The 24,291-nt window shown below is 43.2% G+C and overlaps 1 protein-coding gene across 2 annotated transcripts in view; it reads left to right on the plus strand.

The window, feature by feature from the left end:
- Positions 1 to 24,291, plus strand: part of MTAP (methylthioadenosine phosphorylase) — a 76,198-nt gene that overhangs the window by 46,910 nt on the left and 4,997 nt on the right. For both annotated transcript variants that reach the window (XM_083185143.1, XM_083185153.1), the window contains 2 exons: positions 10,768 to 10,870; positions 11,308 to 11,547. In XM_083185143.1, the coding sequence (XP_083041269.1) occupies positions 10,768 to 10,870; positions 11,308 to 11,547 (343 nt within the window). The remainder of the gene's footprint in view (positions 1 to 10,767; positions 10,871 to 11,307; positions 11,548 to 24,291) is intronic.

Consider the following 24,291-nt stretch of genomic DNA (forward strand, 5'->3'; position numbering starts at 1 on the left):
TTACTGACCAACATCTGTGCTCAATTTTTGGTGCAGGACCTTTTTTTTTGTTTTTTTAACCCCTTCAATTTTTTTTTTTTTTTTAACCCCTTCAATTTTTTTTTTTTTTAACCCCTTCATTTTTTTTTTTTGTATAAAGTATTTTTTTTGTTCTGCACTACATACACACAACACACTACATACCCCCCGGGTTGAAATAAAGTTTTTACCCCCCCCCCCTACACTATACACGTGTTGAAACATTTCACTACCAGTAACACAAAAATAAAAATGTCATCCCAAATGTCATCCCAAATGTCATCCCAGTCATCCAGAAGAATGTATTCAGTGGAGGAGGCATATGCCATGCTTGCCTCTGATTCTGACACAGCCAGTGAGGCAAGCGGGGAATTTGAAGGATTCGTCTTAAGCTCCTCTTCCTCCTCTGGTGATGAGGGACCCCCTCAAAGACGCCCCCGTAGAGCAGCTGAGACCCCCCCCCCCAATAATTGATCTCGTATGGACCCCACCACCAGACAATTTTGAGCCCCAGGTTCCTGAGTTTTTGGCCATGCCAGGAATCCAATTTGATTCCACAGGTCTCAGAGAAATTGACTTTTTCAAATTATTTTTCTCTGATGATTTTATAAATTTAATGGTGGACCAAACTAATTTATATGCCCAGCAGTTTATTGCTCAAAACCCCACGTCATCATTTGCTAGGTGGACCCCTGTAGATGCAGTAGAGATGATGACGTTTTGGGGTCTGGTGTTTCATATGGGCATAGTAAAAAAGCCACAAATTAGGCAATATTGGAGTACAGATGTTCTGTACAGCACCCCATTTTACCGTATGGCCATGACTCGGACTCGTTTTGAGGCAATCCATAAATTTATACATTACACCGATAATGCACAGTGCCCACCCAGAGATGATCCCACCTTTGACCGGCTATTCAAAGTCAGGCCGGTCATTGATCATTTCAGTGCCAAATTTGCAGAGCTATACATCCCTGAAAAATTTATTTGTATTGACGAGTCCCTTATACATTTTAAAGGAAGGGTTAAATTCCGCCAGTACCTTCCCAGTAAGAGGGCAAGGTATGGCATAAAAATGTATAAGCTGTGTGAAAGCACCACAGGGTACACCCACAAGTTTAGGGTATATGAAGGGAAGGATTCAAGAATTGAACCGCCAGAATGCCCCCCCTCCCTCGTAGGTGTTAGTGGCAAAATTGTCTGGGATTTAATGCACCCCTTCCTGGATAAGGGTTATCACCTCTATGTGGATAACTTTTACACCAGCATCCCCCTGTTTAAGGCCCTTGGTTCAAGAGGTACAGCAGCTTGCGGTACTGTGCGCAAGAACCAAAGAGGCCTCCCCAAAACGCACATTGCCCAAGTAATGAGAAGGGGTGAAAGCAGGGGAATATGCACCGAAAATATGTTGTTGGTCAAATATAAGGACAAGAGGGATGTCCTTATACTGACAACAATTCATGGAGACAGTACCACCTCCATCCCTGTACGAGGTACCAGTACCCACACCTCAAAACCAAATTGTATCCTAGATTACAATAAGTACATGGGCGGAGTGGATCTTTCAGATCAGGTACTGAAGCCGTACAGTGCCCTGCGGAAAACAAATATCTGGTACAAGAAGCTGGCCGTGTATATCATCCAGATGGCACTGTATAACGCTTACGTGCTATTCCGTTCTACCGGCCAGAGGGGGACATTTATGCACTTTCAAGAGGAAGTCATAAAGGGCCTAATATTTGGGAACCAGCAGGCAGAGGGCCCCAGTACTTCTAGTACTGGCCCCCGTATTGTACCAGGGCAGCATTTTCCCAACGAAATCCCCTCCACTGCAAGAAAGGGCAGGACACAAAAAAGGTGCAAAGTTTGCTATAAAAAGGGAATAAGAAAGGAAACTATTTTCCACTGTGAAACTTGCCCCGACAAACCCGGCCTATGTATAAAGGAGTGTTTCAAAATATACCACACATCGATGGATTATTAGGTTCATCATTTCACCGTGCATCGGGGGTCTTGCTAATGCCACATAGCACCCACCATTCATTCCACCAGAATCTGAGCTGCAAAATCCAAAAATCACTCCTTCCCTTCTGAGTCCTGCCATGCACCCAACTGGTATTTTTTGGTCACATGTGAGGCATTGCCGTACTCTGGAGAAATGGGGGCACAGATTTTGGGGTGCTTTGTCTCCTTCATTCCTTGTGAAAATGAAAAATTTTGAGCCAGAAGTACATTTTTGTGTAAAAAAATGTAATTTTTCATTTTCACAGCCCAGTTGTACCAAAATTGGTGAAACCCCTGGGGGTTTGAAATGTACACTATACCCCTAGATGAATTCCCTGAGGGGTGTAGTTTGCAAAATGGGGTCACTTGTGGGGGGGTTCCACTGTATTGGTAATGCAACATAGCACCCACCATTCATTCCACCAAAATCTGTGCTGCCAAATCCAAAAATCACTCCTTCCCTTCTGAGTCCTGCCATGCGCCCAACTGGTATTTTTTGGTCACATGTGAGGCATTGCCGTACTCGGGAGAAATTGGGGCACAGATTTTGGGGTGCTTTGTCTCCTTCATTCCTTGTGAAAATGAAAAATTTTGAGCCAGAACTGCATTTTTGTGTAAAAAAATGTAATTTTTCATTTTCACAGCCCAGTTGTACCAAAATTGGTGAAACCCCTGGGGGTTTGAAATGTACACTATACCCCTAGATGAATTCCCTGAGGGGTGTAGTTTGCAAAATGGGGTCACTTGTGGGGGGGTTCCACTGTATTGGTAATGCAACATAGCACCCACCATTCATTCCACCAAAATCTGTGCTGCCAAATCCAAAAATCACTCCTTCCCTTCTGAGTCCTGCCATGCGCCCAACTGGTATTTTTTGGTCACATGTGAGGCATTGCCGTACTCGGGAGAAATTGGGGCACAGATTTTGGGGTGCTTTGTCTCCTTCATTCCTTGTGAAAATGAAAAATTTTGAGCCAGAACTGCATTTTTGTGTAAAAAAATGTAATTTTTCATTTTCACTGCCCAGTTGTATCAAAATTGGTGAAACCACTGGGGGTTTGAAATGTACACTATACCCCTAGATGAATTCCCTGAGGGGTGTACTTTGCAAAATGGGGTGACTTGTGGGGGGGTTCCACTCTATTGGTGCTTTGGGAGTCTTGCTAATGCAACATGGCACCCACCATTCATTCCACCAAAATCTGTGCTGCCAAATCCAAAAATCACTCCTTCCCTTCTGAGTCCTGCCATGCGCCCAACTGGTATTTTTTGGTCACATGTGAGGCATTGCCGTACTCTGGAGAAATGGGGGCACAGATTTTGGGGTGCTTTGTCTCCTTCATTCCTTGTGAAAATGAAAAATTTTGAGCCAGAAGTACATTTTTGTGTAAAAAAATGTAATTTTTCATTTTCACAGCCCAGTTGTACCAAAATTGGTGAAACCCCTGGGGGTTTGAAATGTACACTATACCCCTAGATGAATTCCCTGAGGGGTGTAGTTTGCAAAATGGGGTCACTTGTGGGGGGGTTCCACTGTATTGGTAATGCAACATAGCACCCACCATTCATTCCACCAAAATCTGTGCTGCCAAATCCAAAAATCACTCCTTCCCTTCTGAGTCCTGCCATGCGCCCAACTGGTATTTTTTGGTCACATGTGAGGCATTGCCGTACTCGGGAGAAATTGGGGCACAGATTTTGGGGTGCTTTGTCTCCTTCATTCCTTGTGAAAATGAAAAATTTTGAGCCAGAACTGCATTTTTGTGTAAAAAAATGTAATTTTTCATTTTCACAGCCCAGTTGTACCAAAATTGGTGAAACCCCTGGGGGTTTGAAATGTACACTATACCCCTAGATGAATTCCCTGAGGGGTGTAGTTTGCAAAATGGGGTCACTTGTGGGGGGGTTCCACTGTATTGGTAATGCAACATAGCACCCACCATTCATTCCACCAAAATCTGTGCTGCCAAATCCAAAAATCACTCCTTCCCTTCTGAGTCCTGCCATGCGCCCAACTGGTATTTTTTGGTCACATGTGAGGCATTGCCGTACTCGGGAGAAATTGGGGCACAGATTTTGGGGTGCTTTGTCTCCTTCATTCCTTGTGAAAATGAAAAATTTTGAGCCAGAACTGCATTTTTGTGTAAAAAAATGTAATTTTTCATTTTCACTGCCCAGTTGTATCAAAATTGGTGAAACCACTGGGGGTTTGAAATGTACACTATACCCCTAGATGAATTCCCTGAGGGGTGTACTTTGCAAAATGGGGTGACTTGTGGGGGGGTTCCACTGTATTGGTGCTTTGGGAGTCTTGCTAATGCAACATGGCACCCACCATTCATTCCACCAAAATCTGTGCTGCCAAATCCAAAAATCACTCCTTCCCTTCTGAGTCCTGCCATGCGCCCAACTGGTATTTTTTGGTCACATGTGAGGCATTGCCGTACTCAGGAGAAATTGGGGCACAGATTTTGGGGTGCTTTGTCTCCTTCATTCCTTGTGAAAATGAAAAATTTTGAGCCAGAACTGCATTTTTGTGTAAAAAAATGTAATTTTTCATTTTCACTGCCCAGTTGTATCAAAATTGGTGAAACCCCTGGGGGTTTGAAATGTACACTATACCCCTAGATGAATTCCCTGAGGGGTGTACTTTGCAAAATGGGGTGACTTGTGGGGGGGTTCCACTGTATTGGTGCTTTGGGAGTCTTGCTAATGCAACATGGCACCCACCATTCATTCCACCAAAATCTGTGCTGCCAAATCCAAAAATCACTCCTTCCCTTCTGAGTCCTGCCATGCGCCCCACTGGTATTTTTTGGTCACATGTGAGGCATTGCCGTACTCGGGAGAAATTGGGGCACAGATTTTGGGGTGCTTTGTCTCCTTCATTCCTTGTGAAAATGAAAAATTTTGAGCCAGAACTGCATGTTTGTGTAAAAAAATGTAATTTTCCATTTTCACATCCCAGTTGTACCAAAATTGGTGAAACCCCTGGGGGTTTGAAATGTACACTATACCCCTAGATGAATTCCCTGAGGGGTGTACTTTGCAAAATGGGGTGACTTGTGGGGGGGTTCCACTGTATTGGTGCAACATAGCACCCACCATTCATTCCACCAAAATCTGTGCTGCAAAATCCAAAAATCACTCCTTCCCTTCTGAGTCCTGCCATGCACCCAACTGGTATTTTTTGGTCACATGTGAGGCATTGCCGTACTCGGGAGAAATTGGGGCACAGATTTTGGGGTGCTTTGTCTCCTTCATTCCTTGTGAAAATGAAAAATTTTGAGCCATAACTGCATGTTTGTGTAAAAAAATGTAATTTTCCATTTTCACATCCCAGTTGTATCAAAATTGGTGAAACCCCTGGGGGTTTGAAATGTACACTATACCCCTAGATGAATTCCCTGAGGGGTGTACTTTGCAAAATGGGGTGACTTGTGGGGGGGTTCCACTGTATTGGTGCTTTGGGAGTCTTGCTAATGCAACATGGCACCCACCATTCATTCCACCAAAATCTGTGCTGCCAAATCCAAAAATCACTCCTTCCCTTCTGAGTCCTGCTATGCGCCCCACTGGTATTTTTTGGTCACATGTGAGGCATTGCCGTACTCGGGAGAAATTGGGGCACAGATTTTGGGGTGCTTTGTCTCCTTCATTCCTTGTGAAAATGAAAAATTTTGAGCCAGAACTGCATGTTTGTGTAAAAAAATGTAATTTTCCATTTTCACATCCCAGTTGTACCAAAATTGGTGAAACCCCTGGGGGTTTGAAATGTACACTATACCCCTAGATGAATTCCCTGAGGGGTGTAGATTGCAAAATGGGGTGACTTGTGGGGAAGGTTCCTAACTTTTAGCACTTATGGTGCCTAGAAACCTACATGGTGCCTAAAAAAAAAATCTCATAAAAAGGAGGCTCCAAAATCAAGTAGGTGCTCCTTCTATTATGAAGCCTGTGGTTTGGTCAACGTGCACACTAGGGCCACATATAGGATATTTTTGAAAACACAAGAATTGGGGGAATCAATTTTTAGTCACATTTCTCTAGTAAAATCTACTGTATTTGTTAGAAAAATGTATTAAAATTGAAACTCTGCAAAAAAAAAAGAAATTTTGAAATTTCACCTACACTTTGTTTTAATTCCTGTGAAACACCTAAAGGGTTAACAAACTTCCAAAATGCTGTTTTGAATACTGTGAGGGGTGCAGTTTTTGAAATGGCATCATTTATGGGGGTGTCTCACATACAAGTCCCTCAAAGTCACATCAGAACTGAACTGGTCCCTAAAAAAATCAGTGTTTGAAATTTTCTTGAAAATTTGAGAATTTGCTAGTCATATTTGAAGCCTCCTAGTGTCCAAAAAAATGAAAAGGGGGTTGAAATAATGATGGCAACATAAAGTAGACATATGGTCTATGTTAGTTATTAACTATTTTGAGTGGTATGATTATTTGTCTCACAAGCAGAAAATTTAACATTTTGCATATTGCTAAATTTTCCATTTTTTCACGATATTTTGGTATTTTTCACAAAAAAACACAGACTGTATCGACCAAAATTTACCACTAACTTGAAGTACAATGTGTCACGAGAAAACAATCTCAAAATCACTGGGATAAGTAAAAGCAAAAAAAAGTTATCCCCACTTAAGTGAGACATGTCAGATTTGAAAAAAAGGGCTCTGTCATGAAGGCACAAACTGGCTCTGTCATGAAGGGGTTAAAGGGGCTGCCCCCCACATACATACATATATATTATTATATATATATAACTATATATTTATATCATTTTTTTACTGAAAACCTCCATTTTGGCCTTTACTTATGGGCCGGTGCTCTGTACTTGCCCCCCACCCTAAAAGTTGCCAGCCCCTGGTTTGGCCACCCCTACTCTAAAGCGTGTCTGGTATGTCTCCTCGCCCTCTATCAGTATACAACACATGAACATCGATCCATGATGTTACTTTATATTAAAATGCTTTTATTAATGGTGTCATATTACTTGCAATTTAACAGGCTCTAAATCTTCAAAGACAAAAATACCACAAACTTAAATGTGAATATGAACAATGAAAGTGGTAAAGTGCACTGATTTATGTTGACCTTGCTTTTCGCTATAGCACTTTTAGAAAGTGAAGCGAGCAGGGGCTATTTAAGAGATGAGAGCCTGTGTGCAGGCTCTGAGTGGGCCCTGTCCTCTCCTTTTTATTCAGTCATGCAAAAAATGTGCTAAAATTGCAAGATTAGCCATTATATAATATAAGTCCAATTTATTAAATGTGGAAGTTTTGGTCTTGTGTAGGAGCTGTTCTAAAATATTGAAATGTACTTCTTTGACTTTCGTAGAAAGTTTAGCTGTGTCTACTGTCCAGGTGTTTCTCACTGTAAGATTTCAGTGCAATTTAGTACCAGAACCATAGCATATTAACCCTTTGAGTGCCAACGCCTCAAAATCTATACGTTAAAAATGCCAGCACCGCTCACAGCGACCTCTTTTTTTTTTGGGAGGTGCAATATTTAGCTAAACTTTAATTGATTGACTTGGCTGCATTTGTATTTATTTATACGGTACTCTTTACCTAGCACGGCGCCCACGATTTTGATAGTGGGCATCGCAGGTAAAAAAATCGCATGCATTGAATGCAGTAAAAATCGGGTGCGACGCGACCGACGCGATGCCCGCGATTTCCCATAGGGAACAATGTTAAATGTCTCAATTGACCCGATTTTCATGTTCAATGCCTCAATTGACCCAATTTTTCCATAGGAAACAATGTTAAATGGCCCACAGAGGCCAAATAGCCACCCTGAAGTGTGAAATGGCCCCCACAAATGTTAACGCAACCCCACGATCAACGTCAACCCGAAGCGTGCCGAGCGCAGCGAGCCCGCGAGGGGCGGCGGTACGCATCCTACGACCTTTTCATACCCCCACTATCCACGTCGGCGTGGAGTTGAGAATAGAATAGTGTGGCGAGCGCAGCAAGCCACCGAGCCCGAAGCGTGGCGAGGGGACGCGGATACCTTCACAGGTAAACGCGTCCCTTCGCGGGCTTCACAGGTATCCGCGTCCCCTCGCGGGGCTCGCTGCGCTCGCCATGCTTCGTGCTCGGTGGCTCGCTGCGCTCGCCACACTATTCTATTCTCAACTCCACGCCGACGTGGATAGTGGGGGTATGAAAAGGTCGTAGGACGCGTACCGCCGCCGCTCGCCACGCTTCGGGTTCACGTTGATCGTGGGGTGGCGTTAACAATTGTGGGGGCCATTTCACACTTCAGGGTGCCTATTTGGCCTCTGTGGGCCATTTAACATTGTTTCCTATGGAAAAATCGGGTCAATTGAGGCATTGAACAGGAAAATCGGGTCAATTGAGACATTTAACATTGTTCCCTATGGGAAATTGCGGGCATCGCGTCGGTCGCGTCGCACCCGATTTTTTTAGTGCATTCAATGCCCACGATGGGCGCCGTGCTAAGTAAAGAGTACCATTTATACTTAAATAACAGTCGCTGTGAGCAATGCTGGCATTGCTAGCGGATGTTTTGAGGATCGTTTACAGCAACGTTGGCACTCAAAGGGTTAATGATAGTAGCAGGGCGTGCAGCACAGACAGGGCCCCGAGTCAGATGGCCCTGCGCCCATTATTCTACACTGTTGCCTACACCTGCATAAATCAGTACCGTTAATATATAGCATCAGCGTGGCTTTGTGGCATTGCCCCCTCTGCTGCTGTAAATAGCAGACTCCTGGACATTAATGGTTCAGCCAGGATTACCAGACATACTTTCCAATTCTCCCAGAAGTCCTGAATTTAGGGGGTATCTCCTGATAGAGTTTGCCCATCTTCCTGTGCTGTACACTTGCTGACTGAATTGGGGAGGCCTGGAGGTTGGATTACTCAATTCGCACACCCACAGCAGGACAGCAACAGCAGCGCTAGAAGAATTAAACTTGCTACTAACATAAGGAGCGGTCTGTTGTTGAATGTCATTGCACAACTGTTTGTGGCTTGTGATTGGCAACTAAGCTACTTCTCCACTGCTAAGAATACTGTACTTCAAATGTTTTGACACATACATTCTCTATAGCAGGGGTTCCCAAACTTTTCTGAATCACGGCACCCCTGAGTATCAAAAAAAATAATAATTCATGGCACCCATAGGGCAAAGGTTTCTCATTGATAAAATCTGAAAAAAATATTAAATTAAGTCCATTAAGAGAATCTGGCCGATCCAATGCGATTTTTTTTACCTGTTCATAACACCACTATCCACTACGCATGGAGTTGATTTTATATAGTGTGGCAAGCGCAGTAATCCGCGTCCCCTCACAGGGCTCCCCACGCTTCGGGCTCGCCACACTATATAAAATCAACTCCGTGCGTAGTGGAAAGTGGGGTTATGAACAGGTTAAAAATCGCATCGGATCGACCGATATCGCATCCGATCTATCGGGCGCCGTGAAACTAAACAAGTACCGGGTGTTGTATAGGGTTCCGACAGTTGGGATCCTGACAGTCATTAGCCCGACGTCGGAATCCCGACTGGCCGGACTCAGACAGCATGGCGAGCGCAACAAAGCCCCTTGCGCGCTCGACAGGCTGCGGGCGTGGTGGCTCGCTACGCTTGCCACCTATTCTATTCTGCATCTATTGGGGTCGTGGACCCCCACAAGGGAGAATAGCCAGTGGCCATCGGGAACCCGTCTGTCTGTGTTTTAACAGTCTGGATCCCGACGTTGGGTAAATGATTGTTGGGATCCCGACTGGCACCCGCTGGAAAGTGGGCTGATTGCAATTGAAGGAATTTAAACCTTTTTCAGTCTGCTGCTCAGGGTGCTGGTGCCAAAAAGTTGTCAGTTCGTAAGCCCCAAGTATTGTACCACTAATGTCTTGGACTGTCAGTGCCTGGAGCAGAGCCGGATGGAGGGGTGGGGGTGGGGGGCGTCTCTTAGAGGTCACAGTCACCCTGCAGGTGGATGTCTCATTCTCTGCAGGGTCCATCCAGGGCCTATGCAATTACCTGCCCATTATATGCTTAGTGTGTTTGTGTGATTATTTAAGACAAGGTGGGTCCCTAAGGACTAAGAACCCCAGGCCCCCTGGAGCCTTAATCCAGCTCTGTCCTTGAGGAACTAATGCCTGGTACACACCAGGTCGACTAGGGCCCGATCCCCTCAATCTAGATCCAATTCCGACCAATTGGATGTAGATTGTAGGTAGATTGGGCCCTTTTTTTTCCCTGTTCTGGTCCGATTCCAATCCGATGCGCGGCCCCGCGGGTCGGTCGTTATTCAGATCCTACCTGCTGCAGGTAGGATCTGAAGAACGACCATACAGCCGGGTGCGGGTCGCCATCGGATCGGACCCGCTCACGGTGCACATCGTGAGCGGGTCGTGTCCCCCCGCGTCACCGTGAGCGGGTCGGACGAGACACTGACGACCCGCTCACGATGTGCATCGTGAGCGGGTCGTTGTGGTGTGTACCCTACATTAGATACAGCGCACAGAGCATTGTGCAGAAGTATACTGTATGTTTCTTTGGTTTCCCATACAAAGTTTTGTTTGCTATAAAGTAGCATGAATGACATTAAATGCTTGCACAAACACTGAAACCTGCCTGCATTTTCCTCTTGGCTGTTACCCTGTTACAAAGGCTTATAACTGAGATGTCTGGTTTTTATTTTGCAGTTAACTGTACATTGATTCTTGCATTACTTACTCAATGCTTGGCTTTACCACAGGACCACTAAAAGACAGCAAACGTTTTATGATGGGACACCTACCTGTCTAGCTGGTGTTTGTCATATCCCAATGGCTGAACCTTTCTGTGACAAAACTAGAGAAGTAAGTATAAAATGGCAACAGATGACATCATAATTTAATGCACCCTCACGGCCTGTATCCCCATTTTTTAAACTGCAAAATGCGGGCTGCACTGTTATAGGAGGCAGTTCCTGCACGTAGTGTTACAGTGCAGCGGCACTAGGCTCCTGTCACTGAGCACTTTGGTGACACCTGGGTTTAAGCCGCCCCCACCACACACACACACACACACACACCCCTTAGTGACGTCACTGGGAGAAAGGATTGTATTATACGTGGTAATGCTAGTGATGTTAAAATTTGAGGATTTTATTTTTTTTTCAACTAAAAATAATAAAATTCATTCAAATGTGGTGCATCTAATAGCTCACTACTATGTAAACTATTGCTTCCAAATCTCCAAAACCACAATTGCCACTTAAACTTCCTTTGTAACAATGCCATTTTGTATTTTGCAGGTTTTAATAGACATTACTAAGAAACTTGGCATAAAGTGCCACTCAAAAGGAACCATGCTCACCATAGAGGGCCCGCGGTTCAGCTCCAGAGCGGAGAGTAACATGTTTCGTCTCTGGGGAGCTGATGTCATCAACATGACGACCGTTCCTGAAGTAGTTCTTGCAAAAGAAGCTGGTATCTGTTATGCAAGTGTTGCAATGGCTACTGATTATGACTGCTGGAAGGAACATGAAGAAGCTGTAAGTATTGTAGTTTATATTTCGCAATAAGTAATATTTACTTTTTATTATCACTATGTCGGGATATCAGCAGCATGGTGTCACCTAATGATAGTGTGACACCATGTAATACACTTTTGGATTCTGATGAAGCCGCTGAACAAATTTTAAAAGCAGGGAAGCGCATTAATCAATTGAGAGTACCTTGTTTGCTGGCCGGAAATATACCGTGCACAGGCTGGAGACTCCAGAAAAGGCTATGTTAATCTGAAGCATCAGTAGCCGAGAGCCCCCCAGTGCGAGCCGGAGGACAGCAGGACACACACCAAAACCTATCTCTGTGGTGGAGCCTCTACGAGTGGTACAAGTTCGTTCTCTCTCTCTCTCTCTTTTAATATATATGTCCTTATTATAATGCTATGGATGGTTGACTGTAAGGACAGAGGGGTAAAGCAGTGATAAGGAAGGAGAAGTGATAAAATGCCTGATCCTTTTTTTTCTAAATTTAGGAAAGTGGCACTTTGTATGCTGAATGTCATGGAAACTTCACAATGTTCTTTAATGCAACACCCCCATCCATACTCAAATTGAGGCAAATGTCTTTATTGCAGGATGTTTGGGAGGTATGGGTTGAATATAATTTTTTTTTTTTTACAAAGGCAACTTCAATTTATATCCATACACAAAATTAAGGCATGCTATCAACAGCACCTGGTATGCTACCCTAAGCAGCTAAACTAAAAAGAAGAATGTTGGTACTTGATTAAAGGAAAATATGAACGGTATACAATTTATTAAAACAGGTTAGTAGAAAAATGCCACAATATAAAAATGAATTAAAAAACTTTTATACTAAAGGCAAAGCATACTGGTTCACTCCTATGCATTATCAAATACTGGGTGATGACCTACACCAAAGTGTACCCCTTAATTAGCAGCAAGGTTTACCTTATTTGAATCAATCCCCATCAATCTATTAGGACTTGGTAGGCAGATATTGGTGTTTTAAAGTGGTTACTAGCATGGTATCCAATAGCTGTACATTTCAGTTCTAGTGGAGAATAAATTGGTCCAAAGTGTATACAGAATCCAATTCACTGCACTATAGGCACCTAGCTTTAACAGAAGCATATGTTGTGAATAGTCTAGAAGCCCATATAAATACATAATCCATAGTGGCATAATGCTTAACACCTGAATGTCACTTAGGGCCTTATTTTGCAAAGTTCATTCTTTCTGACAAAATCCTTCTTAGATGGGCAAAACCATGTGCACTGCAGGTGGGGCAGATGTAACATGTGCAGAGAGAATTAGATTTGGGTGGGGTTTTACTTCAAAGTGAGATCTATATTGCAGTGTAAAAATAAAGCAGTCAGTATTTTCCCTGCACAGAAATAAAATTACTAACCCAAATCTAATTCTCTCTGTACATGTTACATCTGCCCCCCCTGCAGTGCACATGGTTTTGTCCATCTAAGAAGGATTTTGTCAGAAAGAATGAACCAAAATAAGGCCCTTAGAGACAATCAAACCATCAGTCAAATTGTTCATTCCTTAGTATTTTGGCAGTCTTATGCTGGGTACACACCAGGACGACTAGGGCACGATTCTGTCAATTTAGATCCAATTCCGACCGGTTGTATGCAGATTGTATGTACTATCGTGTGTTTTTGACATTTATTTGATCCGATTCCGATCAAATGCGCGTTCACGCCGCTCGTTTGGTCGCATCTTTGGTCCTACGTGCTGCAGGTAGGATCTGTCAATCCCAGGCCGACCGACCGTCAATCGTATGCAGATCGTGAGTGTTTTTTGCCGCCTCCGTCGTCCGTCCGTCGGTGCGTCCGTCGTTTGATCCAGCCTATTTGAGTGGCATTTCCTAAACACTCCCCCGGCGCCATGTTTTTCCACATAGCAAACAGCGCTGGCGCAGCAGTTGGACTCTCCTTCTTGTCTCATCTCCCAGAACAACAACCTGGTATGTTTGCACTCCCAATGCTCTTCTATGCATGCCCACTGTTGCCACCAATGTATATAGTGTGTATAAAGCACTGGTTTGGCAACCGTGCACCCGACCATGTCACTGTTTTTTTTGGGTGGGCCCCATGTCTGTGTGTATACATATAACCAATGTCCACCATTGCAGTATTCAAAGCACTCCTCTCTGCTAGGCCCCATTCACCTGTGTGTGTGTGTTTGTGTATATATAGATATATATACATAAACCATTGTCCACCATTGCAGTATTCCAAGCACTCCTCTCTGCTAGGCCCCATTCACCTGTGTGTGTGTGTTTGTGTATATATAGATATATATACATAAACCATTGTCCACCATTGCAGTATTCCAAGCACTCCTCTCTGCTAGGCCCCATTCACCTGTGTGTGTGTGTTTGTGTATATATAGATATATATACATAAACCATTGTCCACCATTGCAGTATTCCAAGCACTCCTCTCTGCTAGGCCCCATTCACCTGTGTGTGTGTGTTTGTGTATATATAGATATATATACATAAACCATTGTCCACCATTGCAGTATTCCAAGCACTCCTCTCTGCTAGGCCCCATTCACCTGTGTGTGTGTTTGTGTATATATAGATATATATACATAAACCATTGTCCACCATTGCAGTATTCCAAGCACTCCTCTCTGCTAGGCCCCATTCACCTGTGTGTGTGTGTTTGTGTATATATAGATATATATACATAAACCATTGTCCACCATTGCAGTATTCCAAGCACTCCTCTCTGCTAGGCCCCATTCACCTGTGTGTGTGTGTTTGTGTATATATAGATATATATACATAAACCATTGTCCACCATTGCAGTATTCCAAGCACTCCTCTCTGCTAGGCCCCATTCACCTGTGTGTGTGAATAGCAATCTGCACAATAAAATGTATAGTGGTTTTCATAAAAGTTTATTAACATTTTAAATACTTAAAACATAAGAACTAGGTAAACTGGTAACTATAACTATAAAAATTTAAATATGAAACAAAACATGGGTATAACTATAACAACTAAAATGGTTTTATCTTTTTACAGTCCCAATGTCCAACGCAAAGGAACAAGAGTTTTTGGAAGGGTTTATTGAAAAATATCGTACACACGAATGCCTGTGGAGAACCAAATCCAAGGAGTATTCAAACAAAATGAAAAGAAACCAAGCCTTGGAGGAGTTGGCACGCTACAGTCTTCCATTTCACCCAGAGGCCAATGTTGAATGGGTGAGGAAACGCATCCAGAATATGCGCACGGTGTTCTTAAAGGAACACAAGAAGATGGAGGCTGCAAAGAAGTCTGGTGCTGGAGTCGACGAGATGTATCAAACATCGCTCTGGTACTATGACCGGTTGACATTCACCCTCAGCCAGGAGTCGATGAGGACAGGAGTAGTCCTTATGGTCGAACAGGAAAACCAAGAAGTCGCGGCGCAGGAGGAGGAGGAGAATTCGCAGTCTGCATCGGTGAGTCTATTTTTTTGGCTATCTAATTGATTCCTCCTGCCAATCCACAGCGCCCTCCCCATTAAAGTAGGCCATGTACTCTTCCCTCACCTGTTTGGCTCGTGCACTCCCTGTGTAGCGTTGTGTTGGGGTTTGCAAGGAGGATATCTGCACTACCTCCTCTGGCAGTTCTTGGTCTTCTTGGAGTGCTGTGCCTGTAGCCCTTTGCTGTGTGGCTTTTCTGCGGAGCAAATTGTGCAGGACACAGCACGCCGTGACAACCCAGTCAATTTTGTCCACCCTCAGGTTAATGGCAGTGTGAAAAATGCGAAACCGGCTTGCCAGGATGCCAAAAGCATTTTCCACAACACGCCGTGCCCTGGATAGCCTGTAGTTAAAGATCCTTTTGTCATGGTTCAGGCCCCTTTGCGCATATGGCTTCATGACATGCTCGTGCAGGCCAAAAGCCTCGTCAGCCACAAAAACAAAGTTAAGCCCCTGTTTAGTTTCCTGGACAGACGGCAAGTGAAGGGTGTTCGCTATGAGCCTTTCGTAGAACTTTGTGTCCTTGAAAGTGCCACCATCCGATGCACGGCCATTCCTTCCTACATCCAGGAAGATAAACTCATAGTTGGCATTCACCACAGCCATTAGTACAATGCTAAAATAGCCCTTGTAATTAAAATAGTAGGAACCACTATTGATAGGCTGGGCTATGCGGACATGTTTGCCATCAATGGCTCCACCGCAATTTGGGAAGTTCCATCGCTGTTCAAACTCCTCTGCGATGACTTTCCATTCATTCACGCTGGTAGGGAACTGAAATTAGAAGTAAATAGAATTGATTAGTAAACATGTTCAATTTTTTTACAGCTTGGTGACTACCCACCTGCAACCCCAGACCTATCTGTCCTATCTGATAATGCATGCACATCTAACGAAGTTCCTACTCCGGCACGCACTCCGCCACCCACCCTGGAACCCACTCCACCACTCCCCCGTGCCAAAAAAATGCGTGGCAAAGGAAAAAAAGGAGAAGCAGCGGCACATGAAGAATTTATGATGCGGGCACATCAAGTCCTGCAAAGAAACCCGGACAAACATGACAACTACTTCACTTATGTGGCAGAGTGTGTTCGCAACATGGCTCCTGACCAGCAACTTACTTTTGAAAAGTTATGCATGGAGTTGGTGTATAATGGCAGTTTAGGGTATCTCAACAGTGGCACTAAAATAGTTGGCATTGGTAGTGCACCAGACACACCACTGTCATTAGAATCACCAGTGCCTACTCCGCCTGCCACCGTAGCAGGCCAGTCGAGCACAATTCCAACACATACCCAGTCAACACCTACACAGCCTTCTCAACCCCCCCAGTACCGTCAATTCTACAGTTCTTTACTGATAGAAGATCCAGAGTGTCCTGTTTTTGAGGATCTGTCTTAAAAAATAGGCTACTTTATCATTTACCATCGACATGGTCTCAGCTGCAGGTATGTGATGGCCACTGCTCACATGGCGTATGGCGCACATCAATGTGGCCGGGACCATTGCATCTGCGCCATGCGCCATGTGGGCCGCAGCCTTTACATATCTGCAGCAGACATCCTCTGCCACACAAGGGCCACAGTGTGTATTTTTGTTTATTTATATGCTGCTACCTGTACCTGCATTACCAGAGGGAGAACAGGATTCTCCTCAATCTGGATAGCAAACTCCATTTATTGCCCTTTTGTCTTTACCAATAGTATGGGGTACTGTGCGGCAGACATGGTCTCGGCTGCAGGTATGTGATGGCCACTGCTCACATGGCGTATGGCGCACATCAATGGGGCGGGGGCCATTGCATCTGCGCCATGCGCCATGTGGGCCGCAGCCTTTACATATCTGCAGCAGACATCCTCTGCCGCACAGTACCTTATCCCTACTGTTGTAAGGGCATGTTCCAGAAGTTACCAGAGTGTCTTTTGTCTTGGTTTTCTACATATATGCTGCTACCTGTACCTGCATTACCAGAGGGAGAACAGGATTCTCCTCAATCTGGATAGCAAACTCCATTTATTGCCCTTTTTTCTTTGCCAATAGTATGGGGTACTGTGCCGAAGACATGGTCTCAGCTGCAGGTATGTGATGGCCACTGCTCACATGGTGTATGGCGCACATCAATGGGGCGGGGGCCATTGCATCTGCGCCATGCGCCATGTGGGCCGCAGCCTTTACATATCTGCAGCAGACATCCTCTGCCACACAGTACCTTATCCCTACTGTTGTAAGTGCCTGTTCCAGAAGTTACCAGAGTGTGTTTTTTGTTTTTTTATATGCTGCTACCTGTACCTGCATTACCAGAGGGAGAACAGGATTCTCCTCAATCTGGATAGCAAACTCCATTTATTGCCCTTTTGTCTTTACCAATAGTATGGGGTACTGTGCGGCAGACATGGTCTCAGCTGCAGGTATGTGATGGCCACTGCTCACATGGCGTATGGCGCACATCAATGTGGCCGGGACCATTGCATCTGCGCCATGCGCCATGTGGGCCGCAGCCTTTACTTATCTGCGGCAGACATCCTCTGCCACACAGTAGCCCGTACTTATTGGGAAAGTTTAAACTGGGTCATACATACTTAAATCTTTATATATAGTGTGTGTTTTTGTACAATATCTTTTATATATGGTATTATAATATATTTTTGTTGACACAATCTATTTACTATTTTACATGTTTTAACCATGAAAGGCCTAAAAAACCTGTTTCTGTCCTAGGCCTAAATTATAAATAAAAATATTTTGTTTGCACAATAAAGTGTACAGTGTATATTTCATCCTTACCTTGCAATACTGGTACTGCAGCACCTTCACAATGGCTTTGCAGGTCTCCGGGATGATGAGGCCCAAAGCTTGCGGGGAGATGAGGGATCCAAACTTTAGGTCAGCAAGAGACCGTCCTGTCGCCAGAAACCTCAGGGTGACCACCAGCCGTTCCTCAGCAGGGATAGCCATGCGATACTTGGTATCCTGCTTCTCGATGTGGGGAGTCACCAGACGCAGCAATTCCTGGAATGTGGCATCATCCATCCTCAAGAAGTTACGGAAATCGTCTGGGTTATTCTCCCTGATGTCCCTGAGCAGTGGCATGTGCGAACGAGTCTGACGCTGAAGTAGCCACTGCTTTGTCCAGCATGATCTTTCTCTCCTGCGCTGGGCTCTCTGACGCCTGAGCTTCAAAACTGCATAATAGAGCAGGTACTGTTGCTGGTGACTACCCATCACTGCATTCTCCATAGTGCAGGGTTAAAAGACACTTTGTAATGGCAGGCAAAACAAAGTAATGTGTAAATAGCTATGTCCAGCGTTCAGCAGGTATAAACCAAGCCTCACTAGTAACAAAGCAGAAATACACTGGTTTAAAATGGCTGCTGCTATTCCTATCCCCCTCTGCTAGTCCTCCCCCTCTGCTAGTCCAGCCCCTTCATTCAAATTTCAAAGGCCCATCTGACGACGGTCGCATGTGTTCTTGCAAAAAAAACAAAAACCAGCGATCCGACCGTCTTAACGACCATCGCGGGCGCATCGGGATCGGATCTAGATCGTTCCGCAAAAAAACACAATTTTTGCTAATCGTTTGCTGGGGACTGCCTGGGAGCTCCCGGGAAGTCCAAGGGAAATCGTTCCATGGTCGTCTATCGGTCGTGAACGACGGTGGTCGTCCTGGTGTGTACCCCACATTACTATATTCGATTGAATCTTACTATATTCCATTTTACTATACATTAGTTTATTTAAATTAGTAGTACCTGTCATGTTAACAAAAAAAAAAGTAAGATATTCTCATAGTATAAAGCGTGATTATGTGACTAGTTTGAGTCCCATGATCTTAGGTAGACTAGGTCAGTGACTGAGGGCCAGCTTCAAAAGTGATAGAATGGAGAGTGATAAACAGCCAGCCAATCATATCATACCTTCCATGTCACAGACTGTGTTTAAAAAAATGTCAGGCAGGAGCTGATTGGTTGGTTTTTTATCACTCTCCATTTTATCACTTTTAAAGCTTAGTTCATCTGGTCCAGTATCCGTTAAGGTTCCAATTCATCCTACCTGGTCATGCGTTATAAAGCGAACCTTGTGGCCAAGAAGTGTCTGTACTTACAAACCTATAGAGACAATTGAACCCATGCATCACATGTCTCGTGGTGTAATCCCACCTCTTCGTGATGTCACGTTGCCATGGTATTGGGATGTAAAATAGCTCTATTTCCAATGGTCTCTCCTAATCCTGTGGTTGCACCAACACAGTGTTACATTGTGATCATGTGATCTAAACAAATTATGTTCATAATGTAATCATGTTTTTACTCACGTTTCAAATATTGATGCGCAGTCATGAGATATGAATAATTATGCAGGTATAGCTAAACATAGTTGGTTCACCCCGCAGGTAAGTATGTAAGTAAATAGCTTGGAACCGTCACCTATTTTAATAAACTTTAAAATAATATAAATCTGGTATAATGTATTTTTATGTTACAAAAACCTAATAAAATTATAGTTCTCTAATAGAATTGCATTCAGTAGTTTTACTTACTTACCAGGGTGAAGAGAGAAACTTTTTAACCCTTAAGTGCCAATTGAATTTGTGAAAATTGGCAAGAGAACATTTTATTCATCATAATGACCTGTAATGTTTACCTTTTTTACACAACATTTTTTTATTTTTTATTTGAATTTATATAACAAATGTGAGCGGAGCTGGCACTTTCAGCAGATATTTGCACATCTCACTGGGCCTTATTTTGGTTCATTCTTTCTGACAAAATCCTTCTTAGATGGGCAAAACCATGTGCACTGCGGGTGGGGCAGATGTTACTTGTGCAAAGAGAATTAGATTTGGGTGGGGTTTTACTTCAAAGTGAGATCTATATTGCAGTGTAAAAATAAAGCAGTCAGTATTTTCCCTGCACAGAAACAAAATTACTCACCCAAATCTAATTCTCTCTGCACATGTTATATCTGTCCCCCTGCAGTGCACTTGGTTTTGTCCATCTAAGAAGGATTTTGTCAGAAAGAATGAACCAAAATAAGGCCCACTGAGAGGTTGGCACACAAAGGGTTAACATACAAATGTTATTCCTATTCCCATCGCGAGGTGTGGGTGCAAAAAGTTTAAACAATGTTTAGGTATTCCATTCATTTGTTTATATTTGCCCTAAAGCTTGCTTTCTCTCTTTTGTTTGTTTTTTTCACACATGCCTAATGGTGTGTACACACGGTCAGATTTACCGTGCTATGCGATCAGATCGCATCGGGACTTGCATCGCACGGCATGCATGGAGTGGCACAATTTAGACTATATAGTCTTGGCTGCCCTCTCTATTTGGCTGCAGATTTACGCTCACATGGGAGCGCGCATCGGCAGCGCATCGGGGTCGCAAGCCCTAAAAAAGCATGAGATCTGCATGCGATATGGCTTACGATGTTCACTATATCAGAACATCATCGGAAGCCATATCGCCCCATGTGTACACACTATAAGATTTGCTGTACTCTATAACCCTCGGATAAGTAAAAAAAAAATTGCTGTCAAATGGGTGAAATAAAAAAACAGTACAGTAAGATAGACTAATTATAAGGGATAGGTAATACATTCAAATCTATACCTACATTGATTTGGAGATATATATCCAAAATAAATTAAAGCAAAGCCTATTGTGGATTGTGCAAATTGTGGACCAAATATATATATATATATATATATATATATATATATATATATATATATATATATATATATATATATATATATATATATATATATATATATATATATATATATATATATATATATATATATATATAGCTTGCAGAGTCTGGCACTCTCACGGTCTTAACAGCAATGAAGACGCAACACAGCAGTAGTGGGTCAACGTTTCGGAAGTCGGTTTACTTCCTTTTTCAAGACAAAGGTGCACCTTTGTCTTGAAAAAGGAAGTAAACAGACTTCCGAAACATTGACCCACTACTGCTGTGTTGCTTCTTCATTGCTGTTAAGACCGTGAGAGTGCCAGACTCTGCAAGCTATTATAATGAGCAGGAAAAAATTTGGATTTAGCCCTAAAAGTGGAAGATTCTTGGACTTCCAGTTGTTCCTTATTGTGAAAAAACTTTGGTACTTATGTAGTATCTGGGCTGCCGATTTTGTGATTGTATGCCTTACCTTAAGGCATACAATCAGATGCGATTCGATGCGATTTTGCATAGGATTCAATGTTAAGAAGGTCCTGTTCATTTCCCCACTATCCAAGTGGGCATAGAGTTGATTTTTATATAGTGTGGCGAGCACAGCGAGCCACCGAGCCCGAAGCGTGGCGAGCGAAGCGAGTCCCACGAGGGGACGCATATTTCTTAAAAAGTATTCTGTGTCCCCTCGCGGGGCTCGCTACGCTCGCCACGCTTCGGGCTCGGTGGCTCGCTACGCTCGCCACAGGTTTATATCCAACTCCATACCCACTTGGATAGTGGGGAAAGGAAAAGGACCCCTTTTTCCCATGGAATTCTATGTTAAAATGGACTCAGACCATTTTAACATTGAATCCTATGGAAAAATCTTGACCATCGCATCGCATACGATTTGGTCGCATGTGATGCGATCCGATTTCTAAATCGGACGCCCAGATACTACATAAGTACCAAAACTTTTTTAACGTTAATTTTCTCACGTACTTCTGTACGTCGATAAAGGCTTGAAAATGGTCCATCTATCCAGTGGGGGCAAATTTCAAACCCCTTTGTAGGACTGACTCCTCTTCCTGCTCATTTAAAGGGACCATATGTGGAAAGTTTCACCAGATCAGTGTTGGACGACTTAGAAACTCTAAATCAGAGCAAATATATACAAAAGTGGAATTTGACAAGAAAGGAAAGAACAGCCCTGAAGGAATTACAGAGTGACAAAACCATAGTGATCAAACCCTCTGACAAAGGGGGAAGTGTGGTGATCATGAATAGGGACTGGTATGAAAAGGAAATCATGCGACAGTTGGAGAGCACCACATACAAAAAGCTCAAAACTGATCCCACCTTGAGAATTAACAGTACCTTTGAAAAATGGCTGAATGAAAATAGAGCAAAGGAAACAATCACTCAAGATGAAAAATCTTTCCTACATCTACCACATCCCACAGTACCAACGATCTATATTCTACCGAAGGTACACAAAGATGCCATCAATCCCCCTGGACGTCCGATAGTTGCAGGTGGTACCTGCAACTATCTCAATATATTGACCACCATCTACAACCTCTGGTTAAACAAACAAGATCCTATCTTAAAGACACCACAGACACTTTAGAAAAAATCAGTAACATCATTTGGAGTGAAGACATGATCCTAGTGTCAACGGATGTTACCTCTCTCTATACCATCATCCAACATGATGATGGTATAGAGGCCAACAGATGGTTCTTGGAGAAATCCACCATTCCGAACACCAAAAAAGATTTCATTTTAGAAGGGATGAATTTCATATTGAAAAATAATTACTTCCACTTTAATGGGGACTATTTCCTACAGGTGGTGGGGACCGCCATGGGTACCAGGTTTGCCCCCAGCTATGCCAACCTCTTCCTAGCCAAATGGGAGGAGGATAACATCTGGACCAACAATAGCTGGGAGGCAAGCCTGGTATCCTGGCATCGGTATATCGACGACGTCTTGTTTTTTTGGAGAGGATCCGAAGAGGAACTTGAGGCTTTCTGCAATCATCTGAACAATAACTCTTTAAATATTCAACTCACTTTTACCAGGAGCAAACAGGAGATTCATTTTTTAGACCTCACCATCTACATAAAAAACAATAAATTAGAAACCAAAACATACAAGAAACCCACAGATACCCACAGATATATCCTATATTCATAAAGAAAGTCTACACCTCCCAAGATGGCTCAACAGTGTACCCAAAAGTCAGTTCCTTCGGGTAAAAAGAAATTGTACCGAGGAAGAAGTCTGCAAAGATCAACTAGATGAAATGGCACTTAACTTCAGAGCAAGAGGGTACGACTCTGGCCAGATCACTGCTGTAAGAGAAGAAGTGGCCAAAAATCGATGTAAACACCTTAAGGACAATCACAAAAGAAAGAAAGGAGAAGAAATCAAAGCAAACTTCGGAATTGGCTTTCATAACCAAATACGGTCCCCATCAAAAGAAATTAGAAACCATCCTAAAAAAGCACTGGCCACTTTTAAAAAAAGATCCCATCTTGGATAGTATTTTACCAGCACAACCTGAATTCATTTACCGCAGAGCAGACAATCCACAAACCAGATTAGTGAAAAGTGCACTACCGAATACTGATATATCTCGGATACGCACTAAAGGTTTTCATAGGTGCGGCACATGTGGCATGTGTAAAACAGTAAAATCAAAGAAATCAAAGAGGGACACTTTTACAATCAAAAATAAAGACTACAAAATTTCACAATTCATTACGTGTCACACACCTAATGTTATTTATTTAATTGAATGCTCTTGCGGTTTATTTTATATCGGACGTACTAGGAGAGCGATGAAAACCCGGATGACGGAACATCTCCGCAATATTAAAAAAGGAGTACAAACCCATTCCTTGGCGGAACATTTCAGCACCATTCACAATTGCTCTAGTGATCATATACGGGATTTTATGGCAATAGAAAATATTAAGACCACTTGGAAACACCGAGACTCTGAAACCATGTTGGCAAAAAGAGAGATGGAGTGGATTTTTAGATTAAAAACCCTAGTTCCACATGGTCTCAACAAGGACTTTGAGTTAAAGTGTTTTTTATAATTTTTCATGAATTTTTTTAACTTCACAATCCATTTGCCCTCTTATCAATTTTTAAATTAATTTTTAAAATTAATTTTTAAAGTATTTATCCTTCTTATTGGTTTATCAAGTTGTGTGCATTATTTATCTAAACAACTTCTAAAACAATATCTTTCTTTTATGAGGTTATATCGTCTTATTGAATATGGAAATTCTGGGTTCCCACATCAAAGATGGCCACCGATGTCTATATTACTCCCCGACAAGGTGACCACCGGCATACGTCTGTTGAGAAATCCGAAAGTCAACAAAACATCAACATCCGGCCTCACAGAGGAAGCGCCGGAACTAAGATGACTAGGATCGTTTAGCCGGCGGGACAGGAAGTGACGGACGTACACTTCCGCCGTCCGCACTTCCGGAAACCGGAAGTCATGCGGAGGCTCTCATCCACAAATAGAGGAACAAATCCCCTATACAGACACACGAACCACCAATGAATGAAGCTGTG

The sequence above is a fragment of the Crinia signifera genome, chromosome 1, assembly GCF_055691185.1.
Source record: "Crinia signifera chromosome 1, ASM5569118v1, whole genome shotgun sequence".
Taxonomy (NCBI): Eukaryota; Metazoa; Chordata; class Amphibia; order Anura; family Myobatrachidae; genus Crinia; species Crinia signifera.